This window comes from Musca vetustissima, unplaced genomic scaffold, assembly GCF_032173495.1.
Source record: "Musca vetustissima isolate MV318-11 ecotype Yass unplaced genomic scaffold, APGP_CSIRO_Mvet_v1 utg1268, whole genome shotgun sequence".
Classification (NCBI taxonomy): domain Eukaryota; kingdom Metazoa; phylum Arthropoda; class Insecta; order Diptera; family Muscidae; genus Musca; species Musca vetustissima.
The window spans coordinates 422,041-437,819 of NW_026882850.1; the positions used below are offsets into that span (position 1 = coordinate 422,041).

Sequence of the window (15,779 nt, forward strand, 5' to 3'; positions counted from 1 at the left end):
ATAATTTGAAAACATTTTGGTAAAATTGACTAGAATTTGTTGCATTTCTAAAAAATAAAGAAAATTATATTTCAAAATTAAAAATATTTTAACAAAAATAAATAAATATAAATATAATCACAAGGCCGCTAAAATTACATTTTAACTAATTTTGAAAAATAAAAATGTCTTTGTTTTTCGAAATTTTTTAAATAATTTTAATAATAATAAATAAAATCGTTAGCTTGCAAAATCTTTGGAGGGTATATTTCTTATAGTCAAGTTTGTTTTAATGGTAGGAAATAAGCGTAAATAAAACTAATGTTGTTTTTGAAAATCTACAAAATTTCAATACATACTTTTTTTGGGATGGAAGGTCAATTACCATTTTCCCAGTGATACACCACTACTAAATAATCTTCAGAAAATAATAAATAATGGCGCCCAACATGCAAAATAAGATTTGAATATTTTTAGAAAGTCCGTTTTTTTCTCTTTCAAGTCGAGCTCAGTGATCGAAGTTTTGCAATGAAAAGGAAAACCAGTTGATAAGTAATACAATTTAAAGGGAACTACCTTGAAATCTGACAAATAATAAATGTGGCGCCCAACGTGACAAAAAGGAAAATAAGCACCAAAAACTTCTAAACTCGGAATTCGAATAAAACGTGTATTTTCATTATGACAATATGACGAAATGTGGCGTCCAACACATTGCAAACAAATTTCGCTTGTAATTCTCAATAAAAGGATCGCTTTCATTAAACCGAAGTTAGTCAGCAGTGAGTTTATTGGGTTCCTTTGATTAACCTTTTATCCCTTTAATATTTTTTTTTTAATTTCTTTTATAATTTTTTCTATATGGTTACCATATAAACCTTATATACTATGTGAATATATATTATCCTTATACGTTATACTAAAGAGAAATATATTTTGGGGAAAAATATATATATAGAGAAAGTGAGTGAGTGAGAGAGAGAGGTACAGTGTTCTTGTTTTCTTTTACGATATTTTCTTTTTGATGTGAGGATATTTTAAAAACTAGTATCTATCACTAAACTAAATGACTAAAAGAGATCAAAAAATCGTTTTTAATTAATTAAATACATACATGGATTATACAGTCACAGCTTTTATATGCAATGGGTTTCTTTATTTGTTCCTAAAGAGATTTGTTTTTTTTTTTAATATTTAAAATATTAAGGAGATCCTTGGGTTTCTTTTGACTTATAGAACTAATTCTAGGTTTGGTTTTTCCAATAATATTTACAAAAACCAATTTGGCGTACAATGATTGGTTTAAGGTTTTCTATAGGTTTTAATGAATGAAATTTTTAATTTCTCTGGGGAGTGTCATAGGAAAAATATCAAGAAATATAAAATATGGCTATCAAGGTTCATACATATATGGCGATCAATGCCATAATACGAAGGGAACAAGTCTTTAACTCATGTACTGCAATTCGAATGCTTGCCATAAATGTTAAATGGAGAGTCGGTTTATAGGGAATTGTGGCGCTTAAAGCTCAGACATATAAAACTGTTCAAAGTTTGCTTTATTTTTTATACCCTTCACCACACTGTGGTACAGGGTATTATATCTTTGTGCATATGTTTGTAACAGGCAAAAATAATCGAGATAGACCCATGGTTCCTTTTGAGAATATGCATAGAATCACTTTCTGAATCGATTTATGCATGTCCGTCCGTCCATCCGTCTGTCCGCCTGTCCATGTTAAATTGTAAACAAAGTACAGGTCGCATTTATGATCCGATTTGGATGAAATTTGGCACAGCTCATTTGTTTGGCCTAAGGACGAACCCTATTGAAATTGGGAAAAATCGGTTCAGATTTAGATATAGCTCCCATATATATTTTTGCCCGATTTACGGACGTTAGACCCTGAAAATCTTTCGATTTGCACGAAATTTGGCATAGCGTACTGAATTGAGCCACGAAAGATGTGTGCCAAGTTTCGTGAAAATCGGTTCAGATTTATATATAGCTCCCATATATAGTTTCGCCCGATTTACGGACTTTAGACCCTGAAAATCTTTCGATTTGCACGAAATTTGGCATAGCGTACTGAATTGAGCCACGAAAGATGTGTGCCAAGTTTCGTGAAAATCGGTTCAGATTTATATATAGCTCCCATATATAGTTTCGCCCGATTTACGGACTTTAGACCCTGAAAATCTTTCGATTTGCACGAAATTTGGCATAGCGTACTGAATTGAACCACGAAAGATGTGTGCCAAGTTTCGTGAAAATCGGTTCAGATTTAGATATAGCTCCCATATATAGTTTCGGCCGATTTTTGGTAAATGGCGTACCAAAGTCCCTATATATCTTTCGATTTGCACGAAATTTGGCATAGCGCACTGAATTAAGTCTAGAATGATGTGTGCAAAGTTTCGTGAAAATCGGTTCAGATTTAGATATAGCTCCCGTATATATCTTCCTCCGATTTAAGGTAAATGGTGTACCAAAGTCCTTATATATCTTTCGATTTGCAGGAAATTTGGCATAACGTACTGAATTGAGCCTAGAATGATGTCTGCCCAGTTTCGAGAAAATCGGCCCAGATTCAGATATAGTTTCGTCCGATTTCATGTAAATGGTGCACCAAAGTCCCTATATATCCTTCGATATATTTGGATAGAGCTTCCATATATATTTTCGCCCGATTTTAAGTAAATTGGACATCAAACTCTTCATGCTAGTCAGGTTGACATCAAATTTTGCACAACGTACAAAATTGAGCATAGAATTACGTAGTTGCGTTTTCTAGAAGTACAGACATAGCCCAACGGATGACCCATTTATATTTGTTTGAAGTCGATTTACATACTTTATGGATATATCTAGGTAGATTCACATTTAGATAAATATCACATATTTTATTTCATCCAATTTCATGTTAATAGTCCTGTTTAATATATCCATAGTGGTGAAGGGTATCATATAGTCGGCCCCGTCCGACTTTACTACTTTCCTTACTGGTTCTTTTCTGGATTCCATAACTTCGAAATGAAAATTGGCGCCGAATGTGAGTTTTTAAACAACATTTCACAGTTTGTTTTTTTTTTTTGGAATTCGTCGGGGGAACTTTTATTATTGATTGGCGACCAAATATAATACCGGAAATTGTCAGAGAAATATTTAAGATCGAATGTCATTTTAGGCTTCCTAAAAAATCGACATAAAAAACATAAAATGGAAATTGGCGCCCAACGTAACATTTGCACATTAGCATTCCACACAATTCTACGGAATTAATCGGATCGGAATTTATCAAGTTTGTCAGTGTCGCCAAAAACAGACATAAATTTTTAAAATAAAAAGTGGCGCCCAATATGGCACTTTCATTAATGTAAAAGTGCCTTTGAAGACTCTTAACATTTGTTGAAATTTATCTAAAGAATCTGAACGTTCGATAGATTATAAGTGAGTTGTGATGGCCCAACGTACACAGCTTCCAAGAAAAATCGTCATTAAAATTTACAAAATAACAAGTGAAAAAGCGTTAAGTTCGGCCGGGTCGAACGTTGGATACCCTCCACCATAGATATACTGACTGAGGTACTTGAAATGAAAATATAGGGGAAAAAGTGAACTTTCTACAAACTGATTATGTAAACCAAATGCCAATTTCAGCAATTTTTAATGGATATTTATACCCTCAGCCTTATGGCCAATGTGGGTGTATACACTTTGATACAGTGAAAATGTGCCTCATCGAAATATTGGTTCTTGACCCATGTTTCTTTGGACCAAATCCGTTTTAGAAAATTTTGTTTTCATCTAAACTTTGCCCATCTTATTATTTCTTCCAATCTTAGCTTAAGTTCGAAGATGGGGGAATATCGGTCCACTCCTTCTGGTACGTCAAACACAGGGGGTAGGCCTATACCTAAAGACCGGGCTATAGTTCATATATAGTTTATTATCGAACCTTCCGATCTAGTTTTTTTATCTCGATATCCTATGTTGACATATATTATTAACGCATGGTACCCACTATGAATCACTTCAGAAGATAGCGTGATTACAACAGACGGACGGACATGGCTAGATCGTCTTGGAATTTTACTCTGATCAAGAATATATACAACTTATGGGGTCGGAAATATTTCGATGAGTTACAAACAGAATGACAAAATTAATATACCCTCCATACTATGGTGGAGGGTATAAAAAGTGGCGCCCAACGTGACATTTTAATATTAATGCATAACATATTAATAGAAATTTATCAGAAGCATCTGAAAGTCCGATTGATAATAAAGGAATTGTGACGCCCAACATTTGGTGGTTTTTGTAACGGAGACTGGAAGGATATTAACTCTTAAAAAATGTTCCTGAGTTGCACAAGGTTTCGAATATTTACAGAATTTTTTTAAGGTTCCGTAACGCATATAGTATTTTTGTCATGTACCAAACAAGGCACCAAAGCTTGAAATATTGTAAGATTTTTTCCAGGGTCTCAGAAGACTTGATTTTTTTTTAAGGCTTAGACATTTTCTTTAAAATTTTCAGGATGCCGAAAGGCTCAGGGTAATTATACCCTACACAACTATGTTGTCAGGGTATTATAGCTTTGTGCAGTCCCAAGAGTTTGTAACGCCGCGAAATATTGGTCTTAGACCCATCATTATGTATATCGATCTCATATCTCGACTAGCTGAGTCGATCTAAACATGTATGTCCGTCCGTCCGTATGTCCATTGATAATAATAATTTTGGGATGAAGTGGACCGAGAACTTATTTTTTGTGTGTTTTTTTTCTCGATTCGATCTATAGGCTACATTTATAAGCCGAACATCACAACACAACCCAAGGTGAAGGGAATATGGACAAGTAATTAGAAGGGCTGTACAGAATATGAATAGTAATATTCGGAAAATATGTGAGTATAAGGAAGAGGTGCTGTTGATTTATAATCGGGCAAGAAAGTGCAACTTTCACGAAATATTACCCAGGGTCGGAATAAAAATCCACAGAAAGATAGAGTTCTGTGATAGTTGTGTAGGGTATCGTATGATCGGCCCCGTCCGACTATACTGCTCCGCTCACTGGTTAAAACAAATATTTCTTGGGTCTCATAAGGCTTTCATAATACAACGCCTGAGTTTTTATACCCTACACAACTATGTTGTCAGGGTATTATAGGTTTTTGCAGCCCCAAGAGTTTAAGTATACCGATCGTTATATCTCGACTAGATGAGTTGATCTACACATGTGTACACGATACAGACGACAGTCATGGACCAATCTTCAGGAAATTTTGCATGTAGGATGGGTTCTGCCCAATGAAGACCCCTATTGTTTTTGGTAAAGATCGGTTAATATTTAGGGGATGAAATCCACCAAATACTTAATTTTTGTCGGTTTTTTTTTTGGTCGCTCCAGAGGCCGCAATTATGACCGAAACATCGCAAATATTTACGTGGAGAAGGGGATCGGGCCAAAGAATAATCATGCCTGTTTGCGATGAAGTGCACCGAAAACTTAATTGTTTTGTGTGTGTGTGTGTGTTTTTTTTTTCAATTATACAATTATAAGCCGAACATCACAACAAACCCACGGTGAAGGGAATATGGACAAGTAATTAGAAGGACTGTACTGAATATGAGTAATATTCGGAAAATATTTCAGTTTAAGGGAGAGGTGTTGTTGACCTCTAATCGGACAAGAAATATCTCCGACAACCGAGTTTCAAAAGGCTTTAGGATATTTACAGAATTTTTTCCGAGCACTCAACACAGACGTTGATTGTTTGAAGACCGAGTTAAGCCTCTAGCATGCTTTTGACGCTTTAAAGAAATTTTCTGGGTCACAAATATTTCAAAATTAAAAAAAAAATGTTTTCAGGGTCCCACAAAGACCTATTAGAACCCAAAAAAGTATCCATGATTCCATAGTTCCCATGGCTCCATAAGATATTTAAAAATATTTTCCAGGGTTCAACAAGATATAGAATACTTAAAAAGGGTTCCACAAGTCTTGAAATATTTTCAAAACATTTTTTCAAGGACCCATACGGTTTGGATTTTTACAATTTTTAGGGTTTCGAGTTACAGGGCTTAAAAATTAAAATTTACGGATTTTATTTTAAGCATCCAATAGAGGCATAGATTATTTGAACAGCTATTTAAGCCTCTAGCAAGACTTTGATGCTTTACAGAAATATTTCCTGGGTCTCACAGGCTTTAGAATATTTAAAAATAATTTGTTTCTAGGGTTCCACAATAATTCTTCAGAGTTTCACATGATCCCGCAAAGCTTTAATTTTTTTCAAATTTTGTTCAAGGCCCATCATGGCTTGAAATGCATTTATATTTTCAGGGTTCCATAAGACTTGGGGTATTCACAGAACTTTGTTCCAGCACTCGGAAGACACGATGACTTTTTAAGGGGGGTTTTAATTAATTATTTGAATTTGAAGTTTTTAGAAATATTTATCCTGGGTCACACATGGCTTCACACATGACTTGCAATATTTAAAAAAAATATTTTCCAGAATCTTACAAAGCCTAGAATGTTAAAATATATTTCCGAGGTCCCACAAGACTTGAAATATTTTCAGAATGTTTCCCTTGATCAAATGAGGCAATATTTTTTTTTTTCATTTTCAGGGTTTCGTGTTTCCCAAGGCTTCTGGTTCCCACATTATTATATGGGGCATCGAATATTTAATCATATTTTCATTTGAGCCTTGTGGGATCTATCCTGGCAAATCTAAGAATACAAAATTATTACAAGATTTGAATTATTTTCAGAAAATTATACAAAGGTCCATAAGGCCTCGACATTTTAAAAATTTCCAGAGTCCCCCAAGGCAGCGATTTTTGATAAATTTCAGAAGTTAAAACCAAGCATATTCCTACTGTCCTACAGGACTTCGATTATTTTTAGAATTTCTTCCAAGATCCCATAAGGCTTTGATTATTTTAAATTTTTTTCTCGAGCCCTCCAAGGTCCAGAATATTTGCTGAATATTTGATTTGTCGGGAAATATTTAACGATTTTTTTCCCAATAATTTTTTCTTCCCCCTGAAAAATTCCCCCTCAACCCAAACCACCTTAAACCTGTGTCCTTTTCATTGTACGCGTTGTTGGATGTGTCTGCTGCGACAACAGTGTCCCGCTAACCTTTTTCATATCCCTTACAATTTTACATTCCTCCGCCAGTATTTCCTTTGCCGACAGCTTACGCTCTTTTTGATGTCCTATGGACGATAATTCAATATCACTGCCATCACTATCATCCGCAAATTGTATATCCGATGTGTAGTTTTGTAAATCACTTGGTGATTTAACAACCGATGTTTCCTTTTCGATATACGAACCATTCATGGAATCCGTCTCTAAAATGGTACCCGTTTCCATGGGTTGGTTTTGGTGATTTTCTTGGTGTTGCAGCACCAAATTGCGTGCCGATTTAGTACAATTCAACTCCTTCAGAGGTATACTCTCTTCTTCGGCGGGATCATGATGCCCTAGCGACATTGTCGATTTAGATTGCTGCCGCTGATGTTTACGTTTCTTACGCGATAGATATGGTGTCGATTGTTTGGAGGGTGAATTTTGTGAATTCGAAGAAATCGCCTTGCGTATGAGGCAATTTTTCAAATCTGTTTCGGAGGGTGTTGTCGCTTTGGAGTGGTAGTTACTATTGAGCGGGGATAGTTCATCTGATATGGGACTGGTATTGGTGGTGGTATTATTACTCGAGTTCGTATTACTATGCGGACTTAGATAGTGTCCATATTTTGGCATTTTAATATCTTCATAGAGGGGATGATTTTCATCTGGTATCGGCTCGGGCGTTTTATCATCATCTTCCCGCTCCGGGGAATCGGGTATATCATCGAAGGGTGGTATCCATATTAAATAGGCTGGATCCATACCCAAATATGATCCTGGAGCCGCTCCTGCATTTGTCACATTGTAGTCATAATAGTCCAGCTCGAAGTCCTCCTGATTCCCCAGAGAGAATTCGGAGCCAGGACGGGCCAATAACTTCTTGCGATTTTGTTTCTCCTTGCTCTCCTTGGCATTTGTGCTGCGTATGGTGGCGGAGCTGATGATACTGGAGGCTGGGGAATAGCAGCCCTAGAAATAAAAAAGAAATAAATTAAAAATTTGGATCCTCTGTTGACCTCCTCCGCACCCACTTACATTTGTCAAATTAACTGAACTGCAACGCGGATTCATCCTCTGATGCTGTTGCTGCTGCTGATGGACAATTATCGATTTCAGTGACTCACAATCGGTTTTCTCTTCCATATAGGAATTGGTCATTTTCAGGGTGGCAGCATCATAGCGTTCGGAATATTTACTACTACGCTTCGTGTTCATGGGTGGGCTCTGGCAGATCGATGACATTCCCGATGAGATAATACTTTCGGAATCTTTAGCGCTATCCTTACGTTTCAGGGTGGCGTTGCGTGGATCATTTTCATCCTCATCGGCCTCATTATCAATTGAACACTCACTGGCGGTACGCTGTACCAAGCCGCCTTCGGTGGAGGGAGTGCGACTCATAGATTCGGTGGTTGGAGATATGATTTCATTGCGCAAAGTGCTAATCGAAACATTGCTGCCAAGTTCATCGACACTGAAAAAAAGAAAGAAAAGAGGGGGAGGGGTTAAGTTAGGAGGCTAAGGATTAAAAAAATCTATACACGGCGTGGATTTAAAAAAAAATAAGGACCTAAAAATCTACGCCTAATAAGAAGTTCGATTTTTTTTTTAAATCCAAGCCTCAAAAGTAAGTTCGAAAAATATTTTTTAAAAAAACCACCCCTTAAAGGAAGTTCGAAAAATATTTTTTAAAGAATCCACGCCTTAAAGGAAGTTCGAAAAATATTTTTAGAAGTTCGAAAATTTTTTTTTTAAAAAATCCACGCCTTAAAGGAAGTTCGAAAAATATTTTTAGAAGTTCGAAAAATATTTTTTAAAAATCCACGCCTTAAAAGAAGTTCGAAAAATATTTTTAGAAGTTCGAAAAATATTTGTTAAAAAATCCACGCCTTAAAGGAAGTTCGAAAAATATTTGTTAAAAAATCCACGCCTTAAAGGAAGTTCGAAAAATATTTGTTAAAAAATCCACGCCTTAAAGGAAGTTCGAAAAATATTCTTTAAAAAATCCACGCCTAGCTGTGACATGGTCCTCGAAAAATATTTTTTAAAAAATCCACGCCTAGCTGTGACATGGTCCTCGAAAAATATTTTTTAAAAAATCCACGCCTTAAAGGAAGTTCGAAAAATATTTGTTAAAAAATCCACGCCTTAAAGGAAGTTCGAAAAATATTTTTTAAAAAATCCACGCCTTAAAGGAAGTTCGAAAAATATTTTTTAAAAAATCCACGCCTTAAAGGAAGTTCGAAAAATATTTTTTAAAAAATCCACGCCTTAAAGGAAGTTCGAAAAATATTTTTTAAAAAATCCACGCCTTAAAGGAAGTTCGAAAAATATTTTTTAAAAAATCCACGCCTTAAAGGAAGTTCGAAAAATATTTTTTAAAAAATCCACGCCTTAAAGGAAGTTCGAAAAATATTTTTTAAAAATATTTTTTTAAAAAATCCACGCCTTAAAGGAAGTTCGAAAAATAAATCCACGCCTTAAAGGAAGTTCGAAAAATATTTTTTAAAAAATCTACGCCTTAAAGGAAGTTCGAAAAATATTTTTAGAAGTTCGAAAAATATTTTTTTAAAAAAATAAATATTTTTAGAAATTCGAAAAATATTATTTTAAAATCCACGTCTAATTTCGAAAATTATGTTTAGAAGTTAAAAAATTCCAGGCCTAATAAGAAGTTCGAAAAATATTTTTAGAAGTTTGAAAACTTTTTTTTAAAAAATCCACCCCTAATACAAAGTTCGAAAACTATTTTTAGAAGTTCGAAAAATATTTTTTTAAAAAATCCACGCTTAAAGGAAGTTCGAAAAATATTTTTTAAAAAATCCTCGCCTTAAAGGAAGTTCGAAAAAAAATTTTAAAAAACCACGCCTTAAAGGAAGTTCGAAAAATATTTTTTAAAAAATCCACGCCTTAAAGGAAGTTCGAAAAATAGTTTTAAAAAAAGTTCGAAAAATATTTTTAGAAGTTCGAAAAATATTTGTTTAAAAAATGTATTTAGAATATTTTTAGAAATTCGAAAAATATTATTTTAAAATTCCACGCCTAATAAAAAGTTCGAAAATTATGTTTAGAAGTTCGAATTTTTTTTTTTTAAATTCCAGGCCTAATAAGAAGTTCGAAAAATATTTTTAGAAGTTTGAAAACTATTTTTTTAAAAATCCACCCCTAATACAAAGTTCGAAAAACATTTTTAGAAGTTCGAAAAATATTTTTTTAAAAAATCCACGCTTAAAGGAAGTTCGAAAATTATTTTTGGAAGTTCGAAAAATATTTTTTAAAAAATCTACGCCTTAAAGGAAGTTCGAAAAATATTTTTAGAAGTTCGAAAAAATATTTTTTTAAAAATTGTATTTAGAATATTTTTAGAAATTCGAAAAATATTATTTTAAAATTCCACGCCTAATAAAAAGTTCGAAAATTATGTTTAGAAGTTCGAATTTTTTTTTTTAAATTCCAGGCCTAATAAGAAGTTCGAAAAATATTTTTAGAAGTTTGAAAACTTTTTTTTAAAAAATCCACCCCTAATACAAAGTTCGAAAACTATTTTTAGAAGTTCGAAAAATATTTTTTTAAAAAATCCACGCCTATTTGGTAGTGACAAAAAATTTTAGTGACAAAAAATATTTTTTAAAAAATTCTCCCCTTAAAGGAAGTTCGAAAAATATTTTTTAAAGAATCCACGCCTTAAAGGAAGTTCGAAAAATATTTTTAGAAGTTCGAAAAATATTTTTTTAAAAAATGTATTTAGAATATTTTTAGAAATTCGAAAAATATTATTTTAAAATTCCACGTCTAATAAAAAGTTCGAAAATTATGTTTAGAAGTTCGAAAATTTTTTTTTTTAAATTCCAGGCCTAATAAGAAGTTCGAAAAATATTTTTAGAAGTTTGAAAACTATTTTTTTAAAAATCCACCCCTAATACAAAGTTCGAAAAATATTTTTGGAAGTTCGAAAAATATTTTTTTAAAAAATGCACGCTTAAAGGAAGTTCGAAAATTATTTTTGGAAGTTCAAAAAATATTTTTTAAAAAATCGAAGCCTAATAAGAAGTTCGAAAAATAGTTTTAGAAGTTCGAAAAATATTTATTTTTAAATCCACGCCTTAAAGGAAGTTCGAAAAATATTTTTAGAAGTTCGAAAACTATTTTTAGAAGTTCGAAAAATATTTTTTTAAAAATCCACACAAAAAAGTCCTTCTTCTTACCTCTTTATTGTCGGTTCCTTTATAACAGACTCCTTCATTTCGGTCTCTCGGGCCAAATTTTCCGCATCGACACTCTCCCTTAAAATCGAATGCCTCAGCTGATGTTTCGGACGCATTTTAACCATATAAATAACTTCGGATATCAAAGTTGTGGTCGATATGGCTCTCGAAGGTGGGCTGGCCAGAGAATTCATTGAAGCACTAGGTGTGTGGAGTCGAGAACCCTCATCTCGTCGCTTGGCTATGGCCAAATGATATTTACGATAGCGAACAACATATTGGGCACCTGGAGGAAGAGAAGAAAAAATTCAACATTTTTCCTTCGAATATTTGAGTTCCGCCTCGGAATATTTGAGTTCCGCCTCGGAATATTTAAGTTCCGCCTCTGCTTCGAAAACTTACCCAGTAAAGCACTGATGAGTATTATGATGCTGGCAAAAACAATAGCACTCAAGTGGACCAGAGTAAATTTCGATTTCATTTTGGGCTTCTGTAGAAATGCTCGACTTTTGATGGTCAGGCCCGTGGCGGCCACTACTGGTTTATTTAATGCGCTCGAGGAATTTTTAGCTACAAAACAAAAATGCGACAATTTAAAAAATCCCCGAAGAAGAATTCGCCGAAAAAATCATTACTCACCAATTTGTTCAATGTTGGCCAAAAAACCGCCCGTACATATTAGGCCCGTATGGATTTCAGTATTGTTCGCAATGCTGCCTCCGCTGCCATCCTCACCGGCAAAAAATTCCAATAATAATTGAGCTCCACTGGATTCCACAAAAACAGGTAAATTGCCATTACCCTGGGATGTGGTCGACGTGGCAGAGTTACTGCTACCAACACCAGCAGCAACCCCCACACCACCTCCGCTACCACCCTGCAACTCAATCAACAAAGTTGAGGATAATGATGGACCATCACGTATTTTGATGTATTGTGTGGCACAAGGCAAACGTAGAAAGCTCAACTGCAGGGTAATAGTCTCTTCGCCATCAACCTGGAAATGAAGAGGGAATGGGGTGAGAAAGATTCGTAAAAACACATGTGAATGAATATCGGATGAATGTTAGCAAAAGGTGTGGAGATTTTTTTTTTCTGTTTTGTTTTTTTTCATTGCAGTGCGTTCACTATCCCGCATTGACTAGGCCTTTTCCCAGATGGGGGGTACCCAACAACAACAATGAGTGGCAAACCTGGCCGTTTGCTGTGCTGTTGACGATATGTGTGCAGGACCATTGTATTTGGCTATGCAGTCGATATCATTTCAATATTAAATTCATCATTCATAATGTGTGTACACATCCTTTGTTTGTCTCTCGAATGGCGGAGGATACCGGTTGGATAAGGATAACCCATTAAGGGACCGAGAGAAAAATAATTTTTAAAAATCTACGCCTTCTATATACCCTTGAAACTTATTTTTATAAATCTATGTAGGTCCTTGAAAAAATATTTTTTTAAAAATCCACACCTTCTATAGGTCCTTGAAAAAATATTTTTAAAAATCTACACCTATATTTTTAGGGTAGGTCCTTGAAAAAATATTTTTTAAAATCTACGCCTTATGGAAGTCCTTGAATAAATATTTTTAAAAATCTACACCTTCTATGTCTTATGGAGGTCCTTGAAAAAATTTTTTTAGATCCCTGAAAAAATAATTTTAGAAGTCTTCCCCTTATGTAGGTCCTTGAAAAAATAATTTGAGAAGTCTTCCTCTTATGTAGGTGTTTGAAAAAATAATTTTAGAAGACTTCCCCTTATGCAGATCCCTGAAAAAATAATTTTAGAAGTCTTCCCCCTATGTAGGTCCTTGAAAAAATAATTTTAGAAGTCTTCCCCTTTATGTAGGTCCTTGAAAAAATAATTTTAGAAGTCTTTCCCTTATGTAGATCCCTGAAAAAATACTTTTAGAAGTCTTCCCCCTATCTAGGTCCTTGAATAAATAATTTTTCCCCTTATGTAGGTCCTTGAATAAATAATTTTAGAAGTCTTCCCCGTATGTAGGTCCTTGAAAAAATAATTTTAGAAGTCTTTCCCTTATGTAGATCCCTGAAAAAATAATTTTAGAAGTCTTCCCCTTATGTAGGTCCTTGAAAAAATAATTTTAGAAGTCTTCCCCTTATGTAGGTCCTTGAATAAATAATTTTAGAAGTCTTCCCCTTATGTAGGTGTTTGAAAAAATAATTTTAGAAGTCTTCCCCTTATGTCGGTCCTTGAAAAAATAATTTAAGAAGTCTTCCCCTTATGTAGGTCCTTGAAAAAATAATTTTAGAAATCTTCCCCTTATGTGGATCCGTGAAAAAATAATTTTAGAAATCGTCCCCCTATGTAGGTCCATGAAAAAATAATTTTAGAAGTCTTCCCCTTATGTAGATCCGAGAAAAAATTATTTTAGTAGTCTTCCCCTTATGTAGGTCCTTGAAAAAATAATTTTAGAAGTCTTTCCCTTATGTAGATCCCTGAAAAAATAATTTTAGAAGTCTTCCCCTTATGTAGGTCCTTGAAAAAATAATTTTAGAAATCTTCCCCTTATGTGGATCCGTGAAAAAATAATTTTAGAAGTCTTCCCCGTATGTAGGTCCTTGAAAAAATTATTTTAGAAGTCTTCCCCTTATGTAGATCCCTGAAAAAATCATTTTAGAAGTCTTCCCCTTATGTAGATCCGTGAAAAAATTATTTTAGAAGTCTTCCCCTTATGTAGGTCCTTGAAAAAATAATTTTAGAAGTCTTCCCCTTATGTAGGTCCTTGAATAAATAATTTTAGAAGTCTTCCCCTTATGTAGGTCCTTGAAAAAATAATTTTAGAAGTCTTCCCCTTATGTCGGTCCTTGAAAAAATAATTTTAGAAGTCTTCCCCTTATGTAGGTCCTTGAAAAAATAATTTTAGAAATCTTCCCCTTATGTGGATCCGTGAAAAAATAATTTTAGAAATCTTCCCCCTATGTAGGTCCATGAAAAAATAATTTTAGAAGTCTTCCCCTTATGTAGATCCGAGAAAAAATTATTTTAGTAGTCTTCCCCTTATGTAGGTCCTTGAAAAAATAATTTTAGAAGTCTTTCCCTTATGTAGATCCCTGAAAAAATAATTTTAGAAGTCTTCCCCTTATGTAGGTCCTTGAAAAAATAATTTTAGAAATCTTCCCCTTATGTGGATCCGCGAAAAGGTCCTTGAAAAAAATTTTTAAAATCTTCCCCTTATGTAGGTCCTTGAAAAAATTATTTTAGAAGTCTTCCCCTTATGTAGATCCCTGAAAAAATCATTTTAGAAGTCTTCCCCTTATGTAGATCCGCGAAAAAGTTATTTTAGAAGTCTTCCCCTTATGTAGGTCCTTGAAAAAATAATTTTAGAAGTCTTCACCTTATGTAGATCCCTGAAAAAATAATTTTAGATGTCTTCCCCCTATGTAGGTCCTTGAAAAAATAATTTTAGAAGTCTTCCCTTTACGTAGGTCCTTGAAAAAATAATTTTAGAAGTCTTCCCCTTATGTAGATCCGAGAAAAAATTATTTTAGTAGTCTTCCCCTTATGTAGGTCCTTGAAAAAATAATTTTAGAAGTCTTTCCCTTATGTAGATCCCTGAAAAAATAATTTTAGAAGTCTTCCCCTTATGTAGGTCCTTGAAAAATAATTTTAAAAGTCTTCCCCTTATGTAGGTCCTTGAAAAAATAATTTTAGAAATCTTCCCCTTATGTGGATCCGTGAAAAAATAATTTTAGAAGTCTTCCCCGTATGTAGGTCCTTGAAAAAATTATTTTAGAAGTCTTCCCCTTATGTTGATCCTTGAAAAAATAATTTTAGAAGTCTTCCCCTTATGTAGGTCCTTGAAAAAATAATTTTTGAAGTCTTCCTCTTATGTAGGTGTTTGAAAAAATAATTTTAGAAGTCTTCCCCTTCTGTAGGTCCATGAAAAAATAATTTTAGAAGTCTTCTCCTTATGTAGGTCCTTGAAAAAATGATTTAAGAAGTCTTCCCTTATGTAGGTCCTTGAAAAAAAATTTTTAAAATCTTCCCCTTATGTAGGTCCTTGAAAAAATAATTTTAGAAGTCTTCCCCTTATGTAGGTCCTTGAAAAAATTATTTTAGAAGTCTTCCCCTTATGTAGGTTCTTGAAAAAATAATTTTAGAAGTCTACACCTTATGTAGGTCCTTGAAAAAAAAAAATCTTAAAAATATTCTTTAAAAACCTACACCTTATGTAGGTCCTTGAAAAATAATTTTAAAAGTCTTCCCCTTATGTAGGTCCTTGAAAAAATAATTTTAGAAATCTTCCCCTTATGTAGGTCCCTGAAAAAATAATTTTATAAGTCTTCCCCGTATGTAGGTCCTTGAAAAAATTATTTTAGAAGTCTTCCCCTTATGTAGATCCTTGAAAAAATAATTTTAGAAGTCTTCCCCTTATGTAGGTCCTTGAAAAAATAATTTTTGAAGTCTTCCTCTTATG

At 33.7% G+C, this 15,779-nt stretch overlaps 1 protein-coding gene across 1 annotated transcript; it reads right to left on the reverse strand.

Moving 5' to 3' along the window:
- Nucleotides 1–7,070: 7,070 nt before the first annotated feature.
- On the reverse strand, nt 7,071–12,335 carry LOC133329539 (uncharacterized; the record flags this gene model as incomplete). Its single annotated transcript, XM_061538015.1, has 5 exons — nt 7,071–8,102; nt 8,169–8,607; nt 11,339–11,624; nt 11,741–11,908; nt 11,978–12,335. Coding segments are annotated over 5 exons (2,283 nt in total), but the record flags the coding sequence as incomplete, so codon positions are not given.
- Nucleotides 12,336–15,779: the final 3,444 nt, after the last annotated feature.